At 41.6% G+C, this 25,530-nt stretch overlaps 1 protein-coding gene across 1 annotated transcript in view; it reads left to right on the forward strand.

The window, feature by feature from the left end:
* LOC308659059 (sodium/hydrogen exchanger 9-like) overlaps positions 1-25,530 on the forward strand; it is a gene marked incomplete at its 5' end in the record, with an annotated part of 115,094 nt that overhangs the window by 22,957 nt on the left and 66,607 nt on the right. Inside the window, one exon of the mRNA XM_081312055.1 lies at positions 11,574-11,662. Coding sequence (XP_081168181.1) covers positions 11,574-11,662 — 89 coding nt within the window. The remainder of the gene's footprint in view (positions 1-11,573; positions 11,663-25,530) is intronic.

Here is a 25,530-nt window from a genome sequence, read left to right on the forward strand (position 1 = left end):
GGTCCTTTCTTTCCTTGTCGTTTCATACTGCTCACGTTTCTTTCTGCTTGGTGAAACTGTTGTATTTTTGAAATTTTCCCCCTATATATTTATATTACTCTTGTATAGTTGAAAAGTCTCCCTTGCAGGGCAGGCAGCAGCTGTGCTCCTCCTCCAGTTGGTGTGAAGTGTCTACCACGCCCGCAGACCCCTGGGGCTGTTCTGCCAGTCGGTCGCAGGTCTCCCTACCTTACAGGCGCGGGTGGCGGCTCTGCTCTGCCCCTTCTCCAATTGGGGTGACGTGACTACCACGCCCGTGGGTCGTTTGGTCTGTTCTGGATGCGGGCGGCGGCTCTACTCTGCCCAATTGGTGTGACGTGTCTACCATGCCGGCAGGCCGCTGGACCTGTCCCGCCATTCAGTTGCAGGTCTACCTACCTTGCGGGCTCGGGCAGTGGCTCTGCTCGGCCCGTACTGCAGTTGGGGTGAAGTGATACCACACCGGCGGGTCACTAGGCCTGTTCCAGGAGCGGGCAGCGGCTCTGCTCTGCCCCTACTCCAATTGGTGTGACGTGTCTATCACACCGGCAGGCCGCTAGGCCTGTCCCGCCGGTTGGTCGTAGGTCTGCCTATTTTGCGGGCTCGGGTGGCAGCTCTGCTCGGCCCCTACTGCAGTTGGGATGAAGTGATACCACGCCGGTGGGTCGCTAGGCCTGTTCCGGGCGCAGGCGGCGGCTCTGCTCTGCCCCTACTCCAATTGGTGGGATGTGTCTACCATGCCGGCGGGTCTCTAGGCCTGTTCTGGGCGAAGGCGGCAGCTCTGCTCTGCCCCTACTCCAATTGGTGTGACGTGTCTACCACTCCAGCAGGCCACTGGGCCTGTCCCGCTGGTCGGTCGCAGGTCTGCCTACCTTGCGGGCTCCGGCGGCAGCTCTGCTCGGCCCCCACTGCAGTTGGGGTGAAGCGATACCACGCCGGCGGGTCACTAGGCCCACTCCGGGCACGGGTGGCGGCCCTGCTCTGTCCCACTCCCATTGGTGTGACGTGTCTACCACGCTGGCAGGCCCCTGGGCCCTTTCCGCTGATCAGCCGGTGGTCTGCCCACCTTGCGGGCTCAGGCGGCAGCTCTGCTCAGCCCCCACAGCAGTTGGGGTGAAGTGATACCACGCCGGCAGGTCTCTGGGGCTGTTCCGGACGCGGGCTGCAGCTCTGCTCTGCCCCTCTGGCCCCCACAGCACTCAGCAGGATCCGGACCGAGAAGCAGTCTCTGCGGGTTCCGCAGCCCTGGGTTAGAGCAGCTCCGGGAGCCAGAACTCGGCCGCTCTGGGCTCCGTGCATGCTCTGATAGGAGCAGGCTCTAAGAAACAGCCTCCGCGGGCTCCATAGCCCTGGGCCAGAGCAGTTCCGGGAGCCAGAATTTGGCCGCCCTGGGCTCCGTGTATGTTCTGATAGGAGCAGGCCCCAAGAAGCAGTTTCCGTGGGTTCTTTAGCACTGCACCTGAGTAATTTGTCTGCGAGACGCAGGCGAATGGCAGCCTGAAATTACCTGTTCTATGGTTGAATGAGCTGCGATCAGTCGAAAACAGGGATGATGACGTCAACTCTCCAAGATGGTGGCCGCTGGCCTCCTCTGTGGTCTGACTGGTGGAGAACCGAACTGGACCGCTTCCTTCCCCCGTCTCAAACCCAGAATTCAGCACTGTGTACAGTGATTGCACAGCTGGCAGGAGCCCACAGAATCCGCAGCGCTGTATCTTTGCGTTGCTATCTCTTGCTTCCCAGCGCGTGCTGCAGATTCTAGCCGCGGGGCGATTTGCTGAGTAAGCGGCGTGACCCTCTGTGCGGACAAATCGCTCGTGTTTGAGCCCCTGTAGCTGATCCTCGTGCGATGAAAATCCTTCCACTAGGTTTTGGAGCACCCCAGTTTTTCTAGAAATTCCTAACAAGATAGTTTTTAGCTGTTCTAACTCATCATTCTTCCGAACAGCGACGCGGTACACGGGAGTGATGCACTCCCTTCGCCGCCATCTTCCCCCTCTCAAGTTCTCATATTTTCTACCACCCTTCAGTGGATTGTCTCACATGCCCCAATTTGAAGACCATTACTGCTAACCACTTTTTCAACTCAGGACAAAACATTGGTTCAGGCAATGGATTTAAATGAGATGTGGCATACACTTATTTGAGTATCTGAACTATGATGAGTTAGATCCTGGCTCTTCTGACTCCTTATGTGCTACATTTATTTTCTTACATAATTTACCACCACACATTGAACCTTGATTGTATAAGCAAGTAAATATACACAATATGCTCTCTGAGAGGGTCAGGAAGTAAGAATCATGGAAAATTGTGAAAATAGAACTTGTATTGTCCTCTGAAAATTGATGTCTCTGAAAATAATTTACTTACCAACAGGATCGTTATTTTTCCCAAATAATTATAGACCTCCTTATGCTATTTCCTAAATTTCTTTCCTTGCCAATTAACTTAAGCTGATTTGTGTGCTTCTTTGTGGTTTCTCAAAACAGTTCTTTCAGCTAGTGTCAAAAGTATTGGTTCTAGTTTTGTTCAAAATTTCAGAAATGAGCGCTTGGAGCCAATCCTTTGGGGATCTTGTCCATCAGTAAAACCTCACTGGATAGATGCTAAAAGGCAGTCTGTGTACAAACATGAGTCAGATACTCCTATTTTCTCTGATTTCTTTCAGAGTCTCTTATTTATTTCAGGTTCCAATTTTTTAGGATGTCCTACTCCACATGAACATGAATGTAGGTATGTGACTCCATTCATTATTGCCATAGGACCCCATAAATACAACTTCAATCCAAGATCTTACTCATGCACTGTATCAATCGCATTGAATGGTGCTTGTCTATCTAGCAGAGATGGAAACAGAATAATCATATTTTATTTTTGTTGAAAAAGAACATGAAGAACTGTTTTGCCAGTAGAGAATAGACAGAGTAGATTTTTCATGTGTCTAGTTTTTATGAATACTAGGACTAACAGAACATGCAAGATACTTTAGAAATTTATAACAATGTTTGACAATTAACCATAGCTGATTCTCCCAAGTTTTGTATTTAGAAATGTTATAGTTGATTGATTCGATATGTATTTATTCCCCATCTATAATGGATTCAAATCCAAAGAGGGATAGTAGAGCATGTTTCCCAGACACTCACCACTGTCCCCCACCTCTCTCCCTTTTCTCATATTGGGTTTCCTGTTCCTGAACCTGCATTCCCAATTTTTTTCCCTCATCTTTCAAGACTCAAATGCCTTTGTGTCCCTCAGGGAAACTTTTCCCTATGCCTCCCCCACCTTCCAAACCCAGAAAGAAGTCACTCCCTCTTGGGATTCCTATTTTTCTGTGTCACCCAGTACAATCTAGTGAGTATTAGATGTCTTCGAGTAATGTGCTGTCAGGAGACTGAGCACTGCTTGGAGCCTGGGACTAGGTTTACTCAGGCTTGCACTCCCCATGGGCATGACTGATGCTTGGCTTATATAGACCTCAACAGATGAGTATCAACTGCGTGACTCACGGGTAGCCAGGCTAACTCGTGATCATCTGGTACCTTCCACTGAGGGCTACTGAGAGTTGTTAAAGTTTGGATTCCTGGGAGTAAGGAGTATGTTTGCACCTGCTTTCCTTGATATTGGACTGAAAAGGAAGAGAAAGCAACCAAAGATTCCTAAAGGTATCAAACATAGGAAGCTATAGTATTTCTCCCCCAGCCACTTATAGACCAGAGAATATTGTGTTTATCCCTGAAATGAATTTCTCCAAATTATCCTTTCTTCTCATGCTTCTTTCATGTACTTAGGATATGTAGGGTCAATACTTATACTAACTAACTTACTTAATAATCATCGTATTACTTTATACTCAGAACAGACCCATGAGACAGGTGGCTGCTCTCCAAATGAAAATTCTGAGTCTTCAATGGTAAAGCCACTGGCCCATGCCACCCATTTTATGGCAGTGTCCATGCCAGACAATGAGCTGGCAGGGATGGAGGCCGGAGAGGCCCTAGGGACTGAGAGGTCTGGAACACGCTGATACAACTCTTAGTTTTACGGACCTAGTCCCCATCCTGCATGATCTCTCTCTTCATGTGTCTCTCTGTGTTTAGGCCATGCTTTCTTTTTTATTGTTTCTTTTTAGTTATACATGAGAGTAGAATTCATTTTGATGTAATTATACAAGCATGGAATGCACCTTATACTAATTCATACTCCCATTCTTATAGATGTACTCTATGGCAGGATTTACTGTGTTATACTCATATAAGTACATAGGAAAATTATTTTGGATTCATTCCACTCTCTTTCCTATTCCTATTCCCACTCCCTTCCCTTCATTCACCTTTGTCTAATCTATTGAATGCTTACTCTTCCCTGCTCCCCTTAATTAGCTTCCACATATCAGTGAAAACATTCAACTTTGGCTTTAGGGGATTGGCTTATTTCACTTAGCATGAGAGTCTTCAGATCCATCCATTTACTTGCAAATGTCATAAAGTCATTCTACTAAATGGCTGAATAATATTTCATGGTGTATATATACCACGTTTTCTTTATCCATTCATCTGTTAAAGGGCATCTAAGTTGATCCCATAGCTTAGCTGTTGTGAATTGAGGTGCTATGAACCAATGTTCATAGTGTGAACCATAGAGTGTGGCCGCGTCACTATAGTATGCTAATTTTAAGTCTCTAGGATATAGACCAAGGAGTAGGAGTAGGGTAACTGGGTCAAACAGTAGGTTCCATTCCAAGTTTTCTAAGGAATCTCCATACTGCTTTCCAGAGTGGTTGCACCAATTTGCAGTCCCATCAGCAATGTATGAGTATGCCTTTCCCTCCCACATCCTTGCCAACATTTATTGTTGCTTGTGTTCTTATTAACTGACATTATGACTGGAGTGAGATGAAATCTTAGAGTAGTTTTGATTTGCATTTCTCTAATTGCTAGAGATGTTGAACATTTTTTCATATATTTGTTGACCATTTATATTTCTTCTTCTGAGAAGTGTCTGTTCAGTTTCTTTGCCCATTTACTGATTGGGTTTTTGGTTTGTTTGGTTGGTTGGTTTTGGTGTTAAGCTTTTTGAGTTCCTTGTATATTCTCAACATTAATGCTCTATCTGAGGTGCAGGTAGCAAAGATTTCCTCCCATTCTGTAGGCTCACTCTTCACATTCTTGATTGTTTCCTTTGCTGTGAAGAACCTTTTTAGTTTGATGTCATCTCATTTAATGATTATTAATTTTATTTCTTACACTTTAGGAGTCTTGTTAAGAAAGTCAGTTCCTGAGCTGAAATGTTGGAGCATTGGGCCTCCAACATATTCTAGTTTGTTCAGGGTTTCTGGTCTAATTTCTAGATCTTTGATCCACTTTGTGCAGGGTGAGAGATAGGGGTTAAATTTAAATATTCATTTCTATTATGTTTTTATTCTATTTATTTCAGGTTTATTTTTATGTCACTGTCTAACTTCTTGAGGTAAACAGTTCATTTATTGTCAAACTTTTTTCTAATGAAATGTAGGTATAAATTTTTCTCTAAATAGTCATTTGGTTTTTATCCCATTGATTTTTTTAGGGTATGTAGTATGCTTATTATTTTTCATTTCTAAGTAAATTAAAATTTCTAATTTGATTTCCTGTTCAATCTGACTGTATTAAGAATAATTAATTTTAAAATGCCCATTGGATACATTTATTTAGCTATTTTTTGTTAATTTCTAATCTTATAACACTTTGATCAAAAGATAAAAACAATTTATAACCTCACAATCACAGGATGTGATTTGTTTGCTTTTAAAAAAAATTGTTTTTGGAAAGAGAAAAATTCTTGAACTATTTGTTGGCAAAATATATCATTAATTGTATTCCATGCAAGTAATTTCTTTCACATTCTAGTATTGCTGACTGAGATCAAAAGGAAATAATTTAAAAGTAAAGAAAAAAGAAATCAAATAAAAAAGGAAAAAGAAAAAGAAAGAAAAAAGTTTAAGCCTTTTAAATGTCCTGGATGATAATTGTTCTCTGAAACTAAAATTATTTCATAGAACTATGTCAATTCTGGAAAGCCAGAGAAAGAAGAATACAGAACAAAACACAAGGATATAACTTTAAAACATTTTTAAAATATATTTTTAGTTATAGATGGACATGATACCTTTCTTTTATTTGCTTATTTTTTATGTGGTGCTGAGAAATGAATTCAGTGCCTTGCAAGTGCTAAGTGAGTGCTCTACCACTGAGCTACAGCCCCAGCCCAACATTTTAAAGTTATCAAAATATTCTTATTTGACAAGGAAAGGGGGTAACAATTACTGTGTCTCTCCTTTGGAGCTGTTCTCTAATTGTCCCCAAATGCTAAGGAGACAAAAATAAGGTGAAAGTCTCTTTTCAGGACTATGCAAGGTCAAGGCCCAGCCTCTGCAAGGGTAAATTGAGACTCATTACTATATTTGGTCAAAGACGTGCCCCTTGAAGTTCTGCCCAGGGACCAGAAGCATGAATGTCTCCTGAGAATGTGCCCATGAACAAATGTGAGCTCTGCCCCATCTCCTAAAGCAGAATCTGCCTTTAAATGAGACTCCAGGTGACTTGGTGACTTAGTGATTTGGATATACACTGACATTGTGGCGGTTCCCGTAGAGTTCAGAAATCTCTCTTGCCTGGTACAGATTGCTGGGCCACAGTTGAGCTTCCAAGGCAGGTTCCAAGCCCCAGGACTAGAGAGGCAAAGGAAAGCCAGCCAGGGAGCTCCTAAAAGGGAACTGTGAGGCTGGGATCCAGACCTCTGAGGACACTGCCTGGCTGCGGCTGCTTTCTCTGAGGGGTGCCATTAAGGCTGGACTAGACGTGCAGGAGCATACAAAAACAAAATCAGAAAAATTAGAGGCTGGATCTGCCTGTCAGCACCATGGCGAAGACCCATAGCTGAGGTGCAGCTGACAAAGAGCAGGCACAGAGGCAAAGTGAGTCCTTCTCTGCTCCAGGGTGCTAGTCTCCATCCAGGGCTGCACAATGGCAGAGCCCAGCCACACTGGCTAAGAAGAATGTGGTTTGTAGAGCTCCAGTGCCAGGGTCAGAGTCAGGAAAGAAGGGTGAGTTTGGAGCTCAGAGCTTGAATAGATGACTGGCACAGAGAGCACCTGGCCCCTTCCTTTTCTTTCTTATATGTAACTGTCTGAGATCCAGGGCATTTAAAGAGAGTCATCCAGATGCCCACATAACAGTAGCGCTAGTAGTACTAGGCATGGGTATGTAAGAATATAACGACAGTGGAAGTGACATTCTAGCGGGTGCAGTGGTGCATGCCTGTAATCCCAGCGACTCGAGAGGCTGAGGCAGGAGGGTCACAAGTTTGAGGCTAGCCTCAGCAACTTAGCCAGACTTTGTCTTGAAATTAAAAAATAAAAAGAATTGGGGATGTGGCTTAGTGGTTAAGCACCCCTGGGTTCAATCACCCCCCAAAAAAGAACATCTCAAAGACAGAATACTGTCACCTTTCAATTTGTTTCTGTGGCAGAGAGTTTTATAGATGCAGTAGTCCTCTTTGTCCCCTGAAGGTTTGTCTCAAGACCCCCAGTCTATGCCTGAAACCATGAATAGTGTCAAACTTTGTGTATATCCATCTTTTCATATGATAAATTCCAATTCAAAAATTAGAAACAGTAAGATATTATCAATAACTAACAATAAAGCAGTAGAATTCAAACAATATATTAGACTAGAAATGATTTAATACCTATGGGTTGTTATTTCTGGAAATTTCTATTTAGTATTTCCAGGCTGCAGATAAGGAGGGACCACTGTCACAGGGGTATTTAGATGAGACATTTCCAAAATGTGTTTGCACTTGTGAAAGTCATACTAATTACAGTAATTTGTGTGATTTAATTAATTACCAAGCTATAAAATTATGATTACATATGCTAATCCTAAGGGTCAGACCCACTTGGTGGCTTTGTTTTTCTTGTGATACTCAGCCTCTGGTCACACTGGGCTCACTCCTCACGGTTTGTTGTTCGCATGATGCACACATAAGACATAAGACCCCAGAAGTGTTTAGCCAGGACATTGCTCGATACTGTTCTACTGGAATTAAGGAAAGGAAAACAAATGTGGCAACTGAGAGAAAACCTCCTCAAATGACAAGCCTGGTCAGCGCTGATATGTCATCTTCATCATCAGATCTTTGACCCCATCCGCAGGAAATCCAAAATGATGTTTTTCTGATGGCTCGGGATGGCCTTTGAAATTTCACAGATGGTCTAATATAGGCAGGAAAGCACAGAGAGTCTGTGGAACGTTGAATCTTGGCTCTGCCACTTCCAAGGTGACCTTGAGTAGATTACATCAGTGTCTTTCTCATTTAAGAGCAAAGGAAAATGTTCATTTGTGTGTCGGACAGGTACTCCTGGAGCGCCTACCACATCCCTGGTACTGTTCTCAGGGTTAGGGACCAGTGAATCCCTCTATCCTTAATGAGATATGTATTTTAATGCAGGAAGGCAAACAGTAAACACAGAAATAGAGAGCATGTTAGGTAGCGGTAAATAGTATGGGGAAACAGCAGGATAGATGACTAGGGAACCATGAGGAGTCATTTTAATAGAGGAGCCTGCCTGAGAACATAACATCTAAGGGGACTCTGTGGAGGAGAGCCTTCCACCCACTGGGACCTTGGAGAGCAGCAGCTCTGTGGTGGGACAGGCTGGAGAAGATAGTGCCAGGCTGGGAATGTGGCAAGAGATGGGCCCGGGAATGACAGAGAGGGGAGAATGGTGCCTGCCCACATCCTGGGAAAACATGGCAAAGATTTGATCCGAGGACTGACATGATCCAAATATTTCTGGGTGATGAATAGAACCAACTGGAGAAGGCGGGGAGTCTAGTTAAGAAGATATTTCCATAATCCAGGCCAAAAATGATGGCGGCTTAGAAAAGGATGTTAAGGGTTTGAGGTGTTGAATGGTGGCTGAGCTCTGAGTAAATGTGAGAGGACAGGCCAACAAAATTGCTGACTCACTGTGAGAGGAGAAGTGAAGGGTGGTCCCACAGTTGTGGCCTGAGCGGCAAGAGAACGGCTGTGCCCAAGGTTGTGGGAGGGGCTGGTTGATCATGGTAAACCTGTTGTGAGATGATAAAGTTAGGCAGTGATTAAGAAGATGAGATTATGGCGCTGGCTGGTAAATGGATGGAACTGGAGAAATCATGCTAAGTGAAATAAGCCAGTCCCTAAAAACCAAAGGTCAAATGTTCTCTCTGATGCTGACACACAACAAGGCAGGGGAAGATTAGAAGTTCATTGGATTAGACAAAGGGGAATAAAGGGAAGGGGTAACCTCACATCATGTTCAACCACAAGAATGGGATCCTAACTAGAATGGGTTGCACCCCATGTACGCATAATATGTCAGAATACACCCTACTGTCATGTGTATCTAAAAAAAAAAGAAAGAAAAGAAAAAGGAAGATGTAAATGCAGCCAGCCTAGTTCAGCCCACAGTACCTATTCAGCCCTCCTCTTCCCTCTGCAACTCTGGTGATCTCTTCTTTCATTTTTTTAAGTTTTTTATTTTGTTCACTTTAGTTATACAGAATAATAGAACACATTTTGACACACTATACATACATGGAGTATAACTCCCCATTCTTATGGTTCTACATGATGTGGAGTTATATTGGTCGTATATTCATAGATGAACACAGGAAAGTGATGTCTGATTCATTCTACTGTCTTTCCCATTCCCCATCCCTCCTCCCTTCCCCTGCCCCAGTCCAATCTGGTGAACCTCCACTACCCCCACAACCCTACCTATTGTGAGTCAGCATCTGCATATCAGAGAGAACATTCATCCTTATTCTCAGATCTCAGAACAAAGTTACTCACCACCCTGCAAACCTGCCCTTGCATTCTCTACCTCTTCACAGATCAATATGTAGTCAAAACAGTTCCGCAGCAGTGAGAAGGTCAGCAACCCTCATCTAGAAGACTTTGAACACAGTTGACAGAGGTAGATAAATTACATTTTAAAACAAAGGGAAACATTTGCTATCAAAACAAGGCACATGGTAATCCTCCTAGTCCCTTAAAGTATTTAAAGTGCTTCAGTACCCCCCAAAGTTTCCCCAGTATTTTTTAATAGAAATTCTGTGAAGAGGGAAATATAATATTTTATAAGATTTTTTTCCTTAGAATTTATAAGAGATGCTAAGAAACTGAAATCTCTAGAAATGTTTACTGAATATGTACTTCCTACTTATTTTTATTCTTTTATCTAAAATTTGGAAGCATGGTATTAGGAGCAAATAAGTAATGTAAATGTCTATGTGTTTGTATTATGTAAATATGTCTTAGCAATATTTTATCCAATGCTGACTTGAAAAATAACCAACATGTAAATAGATGCATACAGTTTACAATAAAAGATAAGCTCATTTCTTGAAAATTCTTTATTGCAGATTTATTTGAAATGTCAGTATTCACTTCACACATCTCTGTGCTCTTAAGAATCATCAGCATTTAATTTATGAGTGTTTTTAGATGGCAAGATTCCTCTGTTTAAAATTAAATCCAATCCCCTTGGTCTGAGTTGAGGAATACTTGTTTCTTGCATCTTTTCCAAAGCCCTCTTCTAGGCCCAATTTCCCACCATTAATCTAATCTTGAATCCAAAAGGGAACATGGCTTCCACCACTTCCCCAATACAGCCAAGGGGGAAAAAACAGAGAGAGTAACAATTCCTGGGACAAATCACATTTTGTCTCATCACTGCTATCCCTGTGTACCCAAGAACCATCTAGTGCACACTGTCTTCTACAGTATTAAAAGCTGAGTAGAATGCAATTTAAGAAATGAACCCTACAGCTAGCTGATGGCCCGCTGCTGCTGGGAAGCTCATAAAAACAACCAGCTTACTTTCAAGGAGTGTGGGTCTTGCGGGGTGGTGGACAGGGGTGTGCCTGAGAATACTCAGCTGCCGAAAGACAGGGCACCCAGCTTTGCCAAAAAGGCGAAGGAACACATAGGACTTCTCTCTCTTGCTTGGCAAGTAGGAGCATTGGCAGGAGCCACAAAACCCTTGTTGGCTTAGGCTTGTGACTCATGGCTTTTAATATTAAATTATGGCATGATAGGACCTTTTTCAGGCTCCCCAAGGTACACAGTAGAAAGCAAATGTCTGAGAGAAGATATCAATATTTAACATAAAATTCAGCAAAGTAATTGGCACTGGCTACAAGAAGCCCAGAGGTGACTACAGTGTCTTTTGTTCATGTGTTTCCAAGATAACTTTCCAACTCATGACCAGGGAGACCTTTATCTCCAAGAGGAATCTGCTTTTCATTTTTGTTAGGAATACTTCATAGTGCCTTCCTTCATGTGTAAGCCTGCAAGACTCATGTTTGAAGCAGGTGGTGAGATTGACCTGGGTCTCATTATCGTGGTCATTATTAAGAGTTTTGACTCTACTGGCACCAAAGTCTATCTTTCAGCTGGGAGGGCCCTACCTTCTGACTTAGATGGGAAAGAAAGTTAATTTTGACTGGTCTGTTTTTGAATTTCAGGGATAGTCGCTGTTCTCTTCTGTGGAGTCACACAGGCACACTATACCTACAACAACCTGTCGTCAGATTCCAAAATGAGGACTAAACAGGTAAAAGAAAAAAACTCACTACAGGCTTTGTCTCTTTGTCAGTGTAATGGTTGTGCATTCAGAAAGAATTTTCTTAGTGAAGAAGAAAGTAAGCTTAAGGCTTAATTAAGGGTTGGATATTTATAGATTTTTTCCCCTCCAGGATAACCATTAACAATTATCTTGGTAAGCAAAAAATATAGTTATAATAGTCTCTTCCTCCTGAGAGATGGGGAACATAGACTGTCAATCTCAAAGATTTCGGCCTACCGTCAGTGATAATTCACAGTCACTTACATCTAAAAGCATTGTAAAGCATGTGAGATTGAGTAGTTATAGAGAGAGAAGGAGAGGAAGAATACGGAAATGATGTTTGGTCTTTAATTGAGTGCTTCTGCTTCCAAGCAAATTCAACTGCCAGTTGTCTCACCAGCAGAATGTATCTCCTTTATTCCGAGAACACATCTGTTTGGTTATTTGCATGTGAGCGTACATAGGTTCCTTCCATAAACATTATTTACACAGCCACTTTGTGCCAAGCATTCTGCTGGGTACTAGGAATACAAAGACAGTATATGACTGCCTTCAAGAAGTTCCTCAAGTCTATTGATGAGGATGAAGGTGTGTAATGAACAAGAATCCTGTGTTAAGGACTGTGATGGAAACATCTGTGTTGAGTGTTTGAGAACACTCAGTAGGGCGTCTTCCAGTTGGGACTGGAAAATCAGGAGAAAGTTGTCAGAGGCAATGCCCAACCTTGAGCAAACTAAAGTACTGATATAAAGATTTGGGGTCCAGCAGGGGATGAAAGGTAGCAAGAAGGGCACTTGAGGCCAAGGGATCAGCAGGGACAAAGTCTCTGACTGAAGCTCTGAAAATGATTCAGTGTGGCTGGTGCTTAGGGTGAGGCTGAGTCAAGGGGGATTCAGAAAGGAGAGACCATAGATAGAGCCAAGACCAACTTATGAAAGGACTCACATACTTTGGGAAGAATATTATCCTACAGATAATGGGGAGTAGCATAATTAATAAGAATGTATTGTGTCTCACACTTCTCCAGTCCAAAAGACTAAAATGAAGGTGTTGGCAGAATTAGTTCCCTCCAAGGATGTGAGGGGAAATCTGGACTATCTCTGTCTTAGCTTCTGGTGGTTTTCGGGGCACCTTTGATGTTCCTTGGATTATAAATTCATCATCCTAACTTTGACCTTCATGTTTATGTAGCATTCTCCCTGTGTGCCTAACCAGTCATGTTGGGTCCCAGGCCCACCCTGCTCCAATACAACTTCATCTGAACTAATTACATTTGTAATTACTTCCAAATAAGATCCCATTCCAAGGTTCTGAAAGTCATGAATTTGGGGGCAGCACAATTCAGCCCAAACATGATGTGGTTTTTGTTGTTGCTGTTGTTGTTTTGTTTATTATTATTATTAGGTTTTTTTTTTAAAAATAAATGACAGTGGAATGCATTACAATTTAATCCTTAGCAAGAAGAGTGAAGCAGGTGACACCATTATACCAGACCTTAAACTATGTTATAGAGCAATAGTACCAAACATGAAGTTTTTAAAGGTCCTTAGGCAGAATAATTTTAGGATAGCTGGAGTTCTATTTTAGACATATCACTCTGGAAGACAAGAGGAACATGAATTACAGGCACTTGTATCAGTTAGCATTTGCCATGTAACAAACAATCATAAACATCAGTGGCATCCAACATTAAACATTTATTTATCACCCACAAGACTCAGACATTTTGACCAGGGTTGGACTTAGTGGCTCTGCTTATATCAACTGAGCTTTTTGTATGTCTGTGGGTTTGTCAGAGGCTCTATTCTAGGGTAAGCTTGACTGAGGCACCTTTGTCTTGTGCCTGTCATTTTTCTGGTTGAAGAATATGCCCCATTGTTGAAGCAAGTTCATTTCAACCATTTGCCTATATGACATTTCTTAAATATCCTGTTGGCCAAAGAAAATCATATGGCCAAGTTCAAAGTCAAGAGGCCAAGCAGATTCCCAGTCCACACTGGAAGGGCACTGAAAAGTTACGTGGCATAGAGTAGGGATATAGCATACTATGGTGTGGATTTAGGTATCCTGTGTTAATGCAGGAATGTTTGGAGGTGAAATGATTGGATTCTGAGAGCTGTAACCTAATCAGTCCAGCCTAGTTTGAATGGACTGACTGGGTGGTAACTATAGGCAGATGGGGCATGGCTGGAGGAGCTGAGTCACTGGAAGTGTGCCCTGGAAGGGTACATCTGGTCTGTGGTCCCCTCTTCCTTTCTTTGCTTCCTGGCTGCCATGAATCGAGCAGTGCTTCCCCACCATGTCCTTCCACCATGATGTCCTGCCTCACCTTGGGCCTTAAGCAATAGAGTCTGCTGTCTGTGAACTGAGACTTCTGAGAATGTGATCCCCAATAAACCTATCCTCCTCTAAGTTGTTCTGGTCAGGTATTTTGGTTACAGCAATGAAAAGCTTACTAACACATAAGGGCTGGTGAAGAATTAGATTGAATTATTCCTCAAATGCAAATGAAGGCAGAGAAGCTGCTCTAATAAACCTGATGACACTGAAACTTGGGATGTTAAGAAAGCAAAGGGACACCCAAGAGAAACCTGTAATTGGCCAGGATTTCCTAAGCAGGAGTTCCTGAGGGCTTGCTTTCAAGCTCTCCCTAGAGGTTCTTCTCATTGCTATCTGTCACGTCCCAAGCTCAGTTGGTCCTGATTCTGCCTATACCCGCGCAGGGACTCTACCACTCTACCACTCTTCCTCCCTGCCCCTCACCTCAGATGGTTCAGAGCAACCACAAAATGCATTTACAGAAATTTGGAGGGCTCCTAAGTAAAATAAAGGAAATCAACCAAAAGGAAAAAAAAAAAAACAAATCTAAGAACCTCCAATGCATAGTCTTCTAGGATCCTTATCATTTTGAAGACTGTTAGCATCCTCTAGGGCTTAAAGGGTTGGTTTTTCCTGGACTCTTCTCATTCTCTGAGCATTTGTATGCTGGGAAGCTGATTCCTGTAGGGACTTGTACTTTTAAGCCATGCTATGGAGACCGCTCATCAGAACTTCAGAGATAACTCTACTCATGGCAAGATAGTAGCCCAGCACCTAGGGGAGACAAAGCCCAAATCAGTGCCCTCCAGCCTCTGTTTTCCCTCTGAATGCCTTGACAAGTGCTCCCTGATGGGCTTCCAGGTTCGTTTCACAGCACTCTCTTTCAAGGAGGGAGACTGTTACAAGTTCATTCTTTAACATCTAGATAATTGCATAGCCCTGTCCTGTCCCCCACACTGCCTTCTTTGCTGGGTGTCTGGGTCATCCTAGGAATTAACACCTGCTAATTCCTTCCCACTCCCTTCTCATGCCTTTGCTTGCTTCTTTCCTTTCAGGATCCATCATCTTCTATTTATTTGTTCTCTCATAATACACACATATATAGCGTATGTATGTATTTATATATACATGCATATCTATGCATACCTATGCCCAGGAATAACCTACACTCCAGTATAGAGACTCCAAGGTCTCCACTCTAAACAAGATGAGCTCAGAGGTCCTTGGCTACATCCACGCTCGGGTTGCAAGCAAAGTTCAAACTCAATGTGGGAAACCAATTACAAGTTGTGGAGAAATGGTGAGGCATGTGGTATAGAGATACCTCTATACCCCATCTGAAACTGGAGGAGGTTTAGAAGGATTATCTGACATCATCACATGGGTGCAGGACACAGTACCTCCCTCTGCATCTTCCCATGCCATTAAAAGGAGCGTTAGCATAGCTTCTTTGCTTCTCTTCCCAGGACTGTTTAATAGAGGAATAGGAAGTCACTCAGTGAAGTCTAGGGAAAAATCCATGGAAATCAACTTTGTGTTATAAAATCCAAAGGTGATATGATTTACAAAGGAATTTTATTCATCAACTTTGTCTATACCAGCTAATCAAATAACTATCTCTGGATAGGAAGGTTTTGGAGAATTGTGTGTTCTTTATAGCTTCAAGAATTAGATGGCCTTTTAAAAAATTACATTTTCACCTTAAGATGTTTTGTAAATGATCATTATCCTGGGAATGTAGGTGAACTAATTTTTTGCTTGAAAAAACGTTGTACACTGCTGTGTGTGACACCAGGGAGCCTAATGGAGATCCTGGGGTTGTTACCTGCCATGACAATCTGCACTTTGGAGGCAAAGCATCCTATTAAAGAGGGTGTGAACATGTGCAGCAGTCCCTCTCCCTGACTTGGAGGGGTTGTTACTTTAGTGTGTGCACATTCAGTCCTTGGGACACACAGATCCCGGAAGCTCTGCCTCTTGCCCTGGAAGCTGCAAGCTTCTAGGGATGCTCAAGGTGGGCCTCAGACATGGCAGTCTGCAGTCTGGAGGTCTCACACTGAGTCATCCGAAGATTGTGTGCAGACCCAACAGACTCATTCACACAAGTCCCAGTTGCCTCTCACCCCATCTCTTCTCCTCACCCCCCAGGGCAGGGTGCTAGCTGGTTACCTCAGCCAAACTCCAAGTGTTTCCAGCAACTGTCTTTACCTTGCCTGAGGCTGGTATGCAAAACCATATACTTCTACACCGTCCCTCTTAACTAGAAATTCTCCTTCCCTTCTTTCAGTTCATGATTAAAAATTATTTCCAACAGATCCACAAGGGTATAGGATATGAATGTGAATAACGAACAGTTATTGTTCATTAACATGTACAAAGTACAGTTGAGGGCATTAGTCCATCGTCTAGGATGTACCTAAAACAGTGTGTTCATGCTTCATTTACAGTGGAACTGACTGTTGCCTCCCAGTAGGAGGGATCCTAATTCCATGGTCCTCTTCTTGCTACTTCCTCCAAGCAAGGGCTGAGCAGCTAGCCAGTCTAAAATTCTTGTTCATGTAGATATCTAAAGGAAGAACATTTCAGACAGTGCAAAGTCCCCCAGGAAGGAATAGTCCCAACCTGTGTGACAAACAGCAAAGATGCCAGTATAGCGAGAGAAAGCCACAGGGAGCATTACAACATATGAATCAGAGATGTAGGCAGAAGCCAGATTGTATCTGTTACCCGTTGCCACATCAGTGCTGCATAACAAACACACAAAATCTAGGAGGCATGCAACAATAAGCAATATTTATCCCACAAGTGTGTGGAATTCAGCTGCTCTAGTTTGGACTCATTTTATGTGTCATGGTCAACCAAGATTGGCTAGTTAACTTTACCCATGTTAGCTGGGCTTGCTCACGTATCTGGAGTTGGATGGCTGTTGGCTGGTCCAGGAGAGCCTTAACTGGGATGAGTTAGGAGACTGGGCTGTGTTTCACATAATTCTCATCTCCTCTAGAGATGAATGAGCAACCCTGAGCATGTCTTTTTCCTGGAAAAGACAGAGGGCAAGAATGTCAGCAAAAACAAGCAAGGTTTCTTGAGGCTCAAAACTGATACATTGGCACTCCTGCTACACTCGATTGATCAAAGAAAGTTACAAGGCCATCCCAGAAAACAGGTATATAAATAGACAACTCCTTTTTGGCCAAAGCACTGCCAAGTGACAAGGAAAAGAACAGGGATACAGGGAGAGATGAAAAATTGGGACCTCTAAAGCAATTGATCTACCCTATAGATCATGTGGGCTAAGGTAAAGAGTTTGGACCTTATAGTAATCTGTAAAATTTCAGTCTTTTGAAATGGATTGAGGTTTTTTCCGACAGTTCAAATTGGTCTATCTTGGTAAACATTTTATATGTAGTTGGAAAAAACGTGTATTCTGGCAACAGTTTGAATACTGCCCCAAACAACTGCACAATATAGTTGTGATATTCAATAAGTGAAATTGTGTCCAGTGGATTCTTTTCTTTTCTTTTTAGTTTATTTATTTATAGTTGCTTATGGACCTTTATTTTATTTATTTGTTTGTTTGTTTGTTTTGTTTATATGCGGTGCTGAGAATTAAACCCAGTAGCTCACACATGCCAGGCAAGTGCTCTACCACTGAACCACAAACCCAGCCCCTTTAGTTTATTTATCATTTGTTGATAACATTTCAAGCTGTAATGAGGTGTTCCTATCTCTCCTATTTAGTCCTGTCAGATATTGCTTCATTTACTGCAATATTTTCACAGGTTTTAGAATTGTGTTTTGATGGTAAGTTTCTTTCAACGCTTGAGAAATTGTATTCTGTTGTTTTCTAGTCTCCATTTTTTTTTTCCCCTGATGAAAAGTCAGTAGGATTTTTGTTTTCTTTCTCTGAACACAATATGACCTGTTTTTAATCTGATTTCTTTTTAAGATTTTTCCCCTTTATCTATAGGTTTAGAAGTTTGACTCCTACGTCAGCTTTGCTTTGCTTTGAATTTTTCCTAACTCAGATTTACTGAGTTTCTCGGGTCTCCAGGTTGATATTTAAATCAGATTTGGGGACTATTCTAGGGTTGTTTCCTTAAGCACGTTTGTTTTCTATGGTCTCTCTGCTGTCCCCCTTGAGTTCCAGTTATGTCTGCGTTAGGCTACTTTATGCTAATTTCTCACATGAGTTTGACATGTTTTTCTGTTCTTTTCACCTTATTTTTCTGTGTTCTACAAATTAAAGACTGTAATTGTTATTGTTCTCTTTTCAACTTCGTTACCACTTTGTTCTGCCCTTAAACCAATATAAGTAGGTTTCTCTTTCCAGATGGTACACTTTGGGGTTCTAGAATTTCTTTCTTTCTTTCTTTCTTTTTTTTAAATATATAGTCCTCATGTTTCTGAGCTCTTTAACTGTGTGCTCATTGCTTCCATCTTTCTTTTTAAATTCTTTGCATATTTTATAGCTATTTTAAAAGCCTCTGTCTGTTTATTCTGATATCTGAGTCATTTCAAGCTTTGTTTCTACAGATTGCCTTTGATTTTTTTGTCTGTAGCTCATGCTTTCCCACTCTCCCCCATGTCTCGTAGTTTTGTGATATGCTGAGCATTATGAATTTTACACTATTGGGAATCTAGATTGTTCTATAAGGGGTGTTGGATGTTATCTGGTCAGGCAGTTAGCTTTATAAGTTGTGGTTTTGTACTTGTTTTGACTATTTTCATTTTGCTTAGTTTTAGGGCATGGTCATTATTCTAGAACATTGTCCTTATTCCTAAAACATACTTCTTCTGAAGCCTCAAACTAAATACCTGACTTTCTATTTTGGCTGGGCTAACCTCCAATGTCTTCCAGCACAGTGTGATCTTAATCTCTCCGTTTGTTTCTCAACTTCATGACAGCTGCTCTCTGCAAGGCTTTTGTGGACCTCACCCTGTGCACAGGTTGGTCCTCAGCCAAGGACCTGAGGGAAACATCTACACAGACGTCTGGTGCCCTGTCTGCTAGGTTCCCTTATCTCTGAGCCACTGCCTTAAAAATCCAGCCACTTGGGCAACATCTAAACTCCCATCTCTAGATCCTCAGCTCAAAAAAAAAAACCCTGCTCTTCTCTGCTTGGACCCTACTTCCTTGCACTTCAATTGGGAAAGAACCTGTAGGCAGAAAATAAAGGATAATATAGAGTCACTCATTTGTCCCCTTTCCACAAGGATCACAATCTTTTGCTGCCTGCTATCCAATACCTGAATCCTACCATGTTTAAGATGCCGCTTAGTCTACCATAGCCAGCCACTGTATATTTTGAAAGTGATTTTTGAAGCGGTATATAGGGTAAGAATTTGTTGTGTTTGGGTTTGCTTTCTGATGCATATAGCATACAAGACTAAATGTGAGACTCTTATTTATTATTTACTATGGTGTTTGTGTTTCTAGGAGCTGTTATTAGGAGATGGCAGGCACCTGGAGACCCAAGGTGCATTTTCCATTAGTGTGTGTGCAGGTGTATGTGAGAACTATCACACTTATTAAATCATGATGCAAATCAGGCACTAGGTAATAGTACTGCAAAGCAGGCTCAGTGAGATGGTAGGAATTTCTCTTGTCTATACTCCATGATTTTTTATCTTTATCTTCAATCTTCAGTCTGTAACATCAGCATGTTGGACCCAGAATTAATTTTTACATACTTTCAAGGAGGAACACAGAAGACCACAAACAATTTCCTTAGTGAAAATACTGTACAAATGTAAGCATCACCATTTTGTTACCTTTCCCCAATTCCTATTCCATTACCTTCTATATGTAGAGCTCACAATCCCAATATGTAGTTGTAAGTTTCCTATAGTTATATAGTGGCTTGAAACAATGAACATTTGTATCTCAAATTTTTTATGGATCAGGAATTTGAAAATGACTTAGCCAACTGAAAATTCACCTTGAATAAGAATCTTAGGGTCCACTTTATGGTTGCAGTCAAGATGTAAGCTAGAGTTACCATCATTGGAAGATGACTGGACTGGAGAACCCACTTCCATGTTGGCAGGAAGCCTCAGACTCAGTGGCAATGCATGGATGTTGCCACAGAGATGCTTGACTGTCCTCACAACATGGCAGCCAAATTCCCACAGAGCAAGTGATACAAGAGAAACAGCAAGGAGGAAGTCACAATGCTTTATAGTAGAGTAGAATGTATGTTGACACATCATACATAGATGGAGTATAACTTCTCATTCTTCTGGTTGTACATGATGTAGAATCACACTAATCAGATAGTCACATATACACATAGGGTAATAAGGTCCAATTCATTCTAATCCAAAGTACCTTTATTCTTCCCAAGCTGCACCCCATCCCCCTTGTTGTGAATTAGTATCCACATATCAGAGAAAATATTTGGCCTTTGGTTTTTTGGTATTGGCTTATTTAACTTAGCATGATATTCTCCAGCTCCATCCATTTACCGGAAAATGCCATAATTTCATTCTTCTTTAAGGCTAAGTAATATTCCATTGTGTATATATGCCATATTTTGTTTATCCATTTATCACTTGAAGGACATCTAGGTTGGTTCCATACCTTAACTATTGTGAATTGTGCTTCTATAAACATTGATGTGGCTGTATCACTGTAGTATGCTGATTTTTAGTTCTTTGGATTTAAACCGAGTGGGATAGATGGGTCAAAAGGTGGTTCCATTCCAAGTTTTTTGAAGAATCCTCATACTGCTTTCCATAGTGGTTGCACCAATTTGCAGTCCCACCAGCAAAGTCACAACACTTTTGTGACCTAAGTTTTGATAAGATATATTGTTACATCTGCCATATTTTATTCACTAGAAATGAATCATTAATTTCAGCCCACATTCCATATAGAGGAAAATTACCCTCTATCTTTTAAAGAGAGAAGAATCAAAGGATTTGTAGATACATGTTTTAAAACCACCATACTATTATGTTCTCCCAAACCAATTCATTTTCCCTTGAATTATCTTAGATCTACTACACAGACCAAATCATCTACAGAGGGCTCTTTCTTTGTAGTTTAACCATGAGCTTAGCCCACCTAGTAGTGTGAACTATCTGTGGGATATCTAAAGATACCTGTGACATCTTAACAGTTTTATATATGCTTGGCTGATTGTCTTCTTTATGTTCTCCTTCTTACACATGCATTTTCTGATTCTGTCTTTTTGAGAACATTTATGAATGTATCTGGGTACAGGAAAGGTTAAAATATTTGTATAAAGTGCTTTCTATGTTGAACACTAAGAATCGATGACTTTTTAAGAAATTCCTCTTTGCCCTTCAATTATACTATGGTTCATCTTCAGAATCCAGAAATTTTTCCCTTTAATGGCACAGAATCTGGCACTCTCCATGGTAATTAGAAAATTATGCCAATGAACTTGAAATTATTATACAAATACACTCCACATTGGACGGAGATGATAAAGTGAAAGTACTAAGGACTCCATTCCCACATCATACATACTACCCAAGTGCTTGGGAATCCAGAAGGAGCTCTACGGGTTTGTTATGATAGTCATTTGCCTTTGCTATCATTCGACTCAACTTTCACCGACATTAATATTAAATATGAAATCTGGTGGAATATAAAGTAAAATCCTGCCTTTTGCCCATAATCCCTTGTAACCCCCTGAGGTAACGAGCAAACCCCATGTGATTACCTTAGAGCAGGGTTCATCCAGCTCACTCAGCAAGGGCCCCCTATTTGAATACTGACAGAGGAATGTATTTACATTTGCTTAGTTCTTCTCATTAAAATTAATGCAACAAACCATCCCTTCTTGCTTCAGTGTCTGGTTTTCACAAACTTCTGGCAAGAGCCCTTAGTTTACTCTCAGGGGTTCAAATAAGTCCAAAATAAAGAGTACCATTATAATTTTCCTTCTCTGGGGGCTGCTAAGCATGAGGTGGGTCATTAAAAAGAAAACCAGCCCCTTTCTACTGTGCCCAGTCATTTTCCCAATCGCTGGTCCCAATCTCTGGTTTAAGGGGAAATAAAGAAAGATATCCAATGGCCCAGTCATTTTTAAATGTTTCCAGAAATAGAGGATAATAAAGGAGCGAGAAATCCCACATGTATCAAAACTTCTGCTTCTTAGACACATCAAGGCAAATAAAAGTTGAGATTCAACACACTTGTTATCTCCAGTTTCCATTTACAGCTACAAAACAGAGTTGGGAAGTGTACTATTATTACTAAATGGAGGAAGGAAGTTTCCAGATTTCTGTTTGCCCCACCATGCACATCACTCTCCCTCTGGACTAAAGGAACCTCACAGAGAAGAAATATTGGTGATAAAGGAAAATACCACCAAGTTCCAGATTCTTCTGATCACTGCTCACATCCATTGTCCTTGAGGTGTGAGCTGATCTCTACTTCAGAATAATCCAGATAGATTGAAGCCACATGCTGTCCTCTGCCCATCTGGACCCTCCTGGGGACCTGCTCTCTGTGCTGCCTCATCAGATAACTTCCTTGTCCACAGGGCTGCAAAGCCTGGCCTTCCTTTGGCACATTTATCTTCAACCCCCAGTGCACAAGCTGGGTACACACTAGACTAACTCATTTATTTCTACTCATTTATTTATGGCCTTTCATAACCAAGTTATTAAGTCATCAATAACTTCAGAGAAATAAATGAATGGATCCAGAACTGGGCCAACAAGTATTTAAGACATACACTGAAAATTTTAACTAAGATCAGCAGAAAAGTCAACACTGGGTCATCAGTGGAATTTCTCCCACCTGAGAAAAGCTCTTTCTCCATCTTTTCTTATCATTGGAACCCAGTATATTTCTTTACAAAGTAGTGAAATGAATGACTTCTCCAGTCACCCAAGTAAAGATGTGAGGGTACATGGCGGCTCCATCTCAGTCTCCAGGAGCACAGCACTATCCTGACCTCATCTTCCTGAGAACTTAGACTTTGGCCCCACTTTGAGCCCCACTGACACTTGGAGCTCCATTTAGAGGGGAGGAATCTTGGCTGCTGAGAGGCATGACAGGTTTGCTTGGAAAGCTTTGCACTCTCTAGTTGCCTCGGTTTGGTCATCTGTAAAACAGGAATAATAACAGAACATCCTTTACCATATTGTCGTAAGAATCTGAAGAGTTAACATACCCAAAGCACTAAGAATACCACCTGGCCAATGGTAAGTATTCAGGAAGTGTTACCTCATCCAGCACGGTGGTACACACCACACCAGTTATCCCAGAGACTCAGGGGGCCAAGGCAGGAGGATTGCAAATTCTAGGCCAGCCTGATCAACTTAGCAAGACCTTGTCTCAAAATTTAAAAAAATAAAAGGAACTTGGTATATGGCTCGGTGGTAGAGTACCCCTAGGTTCAATCCACGGTACCAGAAAAAAAATTATAAATAAATGAATATAGAATATATATACACACACAAACATACACACATACATAATATTTTATATATAGCACACACACACACACACACACACACACACACACATATATATATATACATGTGTGTATATATATAAATATAAATATTTATAGTATTTCTATATGATTTTAGGAAGTTAGAGACCAACCCAATTTTCTCAATTCATTTTACGGACAAGGAAACTGCAGCCTTGTGAGTTTAGTCAGCTGATTAAAAATGCCTGTGCTTTCCGACATTTAAAGCCTGAGTGAGATGCTGCAGAAAAGACATCGTCTTTGGACACCAGTGGTTCTAGACTGCAATTCCAGCTCTGTTATCTTTATCCCGTATGACTTGGAGCTGACTTCTCAGGCTCCTCCTGTGCAAATAGTGCTAACACACCCCACCTTGACAGGTTGTGGTGAGAACTGAAAAGTAATGAATGAAAAAAATTAGTGGCTGGATAATGTCCCTAGCTCGCTGCCTGGTGTTGATGAGTGCTCCATAGCTGGAGACTGCATTATTGTCCATGTCACTCAGCTGAGGAACTGCAAGGGGCGGTGCTAGAATGTGGGGCCTCTGACTGCCAGGAGACTTCACTGCTCAGCACCCCCCTTACAGAAAAACAAACAAAAAGGAAATTTGCTGGCACTCCTTTTTATCAGTTTTATTCAAATCTTGAATCTTGTAGACATTATCAGTAGACATTATCAGCTGTCAAAAATCACCCTTGCCTGTTGATAAACAACACTCTATAAGTCCTTATTTGTCTTAAACAAAAGAAAAAATAGGCAGGGGGCAGGGGAGGTGGGAAATAGTTCCCACTGTCATCCCAGAGCTTTTCTAACTAGTTTGGTTCACTGTGAGCAGATTAGTTCTGCCAGTGGCTGAAATTCAACATGCAGTTGGGGGATGGTGGCCCAGAAATAAGTTACAGATGTTGCAAGATGATGAAGAAAATCTATGTGCAGCAGTCATTTTGCAAATTTGACACCTTTGGTGGGAAATAAATAGAGATAGGTGTAGGGAAAGAGGAAGGGATATCCAGGCACAGGGGTTTCCTTTTGGGGGGGGGATATGAATGCATTCTAACTTTAGATAGGAAGGCATGACATTTTAGCTTTATCAAAATTTTAAAAAATAATGAGACTAATAATTGGTGTCCCACAGTGAGAAATGGAAACATGGAATTGATTTCATGTCTAAATAAGTTTGAGAAAAACTTCCCTCTTGAAAATTTATGATACTCATTTAACAATTAAAGACTCTGAGAAGTTCTGGGTCTAAAAATGCTGTTTAACACTCTCCAACCCATCCTTCCCTGAGTGATTGGCACAGCGTTTCCATCGGTATCGTGAAGAGTGAGTGGCATACTAGGGAACACCATTTGGGAAACAACAAAATTTGAAGAACCAGAGGTCTTCACCCATGAGAAGGGCAATGAAAAGTTGGAATTTTAATTTCTCTGTGAGTCTCTGCTGCAACCATTTTACACAAAGGATAAATGGCCAGCTAAAAATAGACCCCGCTTTACTTTCTCATATTCCCATTTCATTTGTGAGAGATGGACCACAGCATCTGCTGGTACACATGTTTCAGAGGACAGAATACAGCCCTTTATGTTCAGCTATTTATCATCAACTGATATTGGAACTGGCTGGGAAAAAAGCCAAAATAAAAAAAAAATGAAATAAAGTAAAATAAAATGAAAGCAAATCAGCCTGGCTTGTGGAAGGGCTGCTGTTGGTGCAGCCAGTGGGCTTCCATTGTCTTCCATGTATCAAGTCCTCAGAAGAATGGCCACCTGGGGCCGGGGCTAACTCATGGTATGATTTGGGGATAAAAATTGGGGGTCTATAAAAAGCAAAAGTTCACATGAAGATACAAAGACTTTTAACAGCAGAGATCATTATAATTGAAATCTGTGGGAATTCCCTTTTCTGAATATGCTACTGAACATTCTCCCCAGACTGCAATTTTTTATCATCTCTCTCTCTCTCTAAAGTTCACAGAATTTTTTCACCTTCTTTCCACTTTCTCACATTTTCGTCTTCCACGCTTATGTGAACACCATCACACATTTTCTCTTTCTCTTTTATCGTTAATTCCCTTTT

This window comes from Spermophilus citellus, assembly GCF_964194105.1.
Source record: "Spermophilus citellus genome assembly, chromosome: 10".
Lineage (NCBI taxonomy): Eukaryota > Metazoa > Chordata > Mammalia > Rodentia > Sciuridae > Spermophilus > Spermophilus citellus.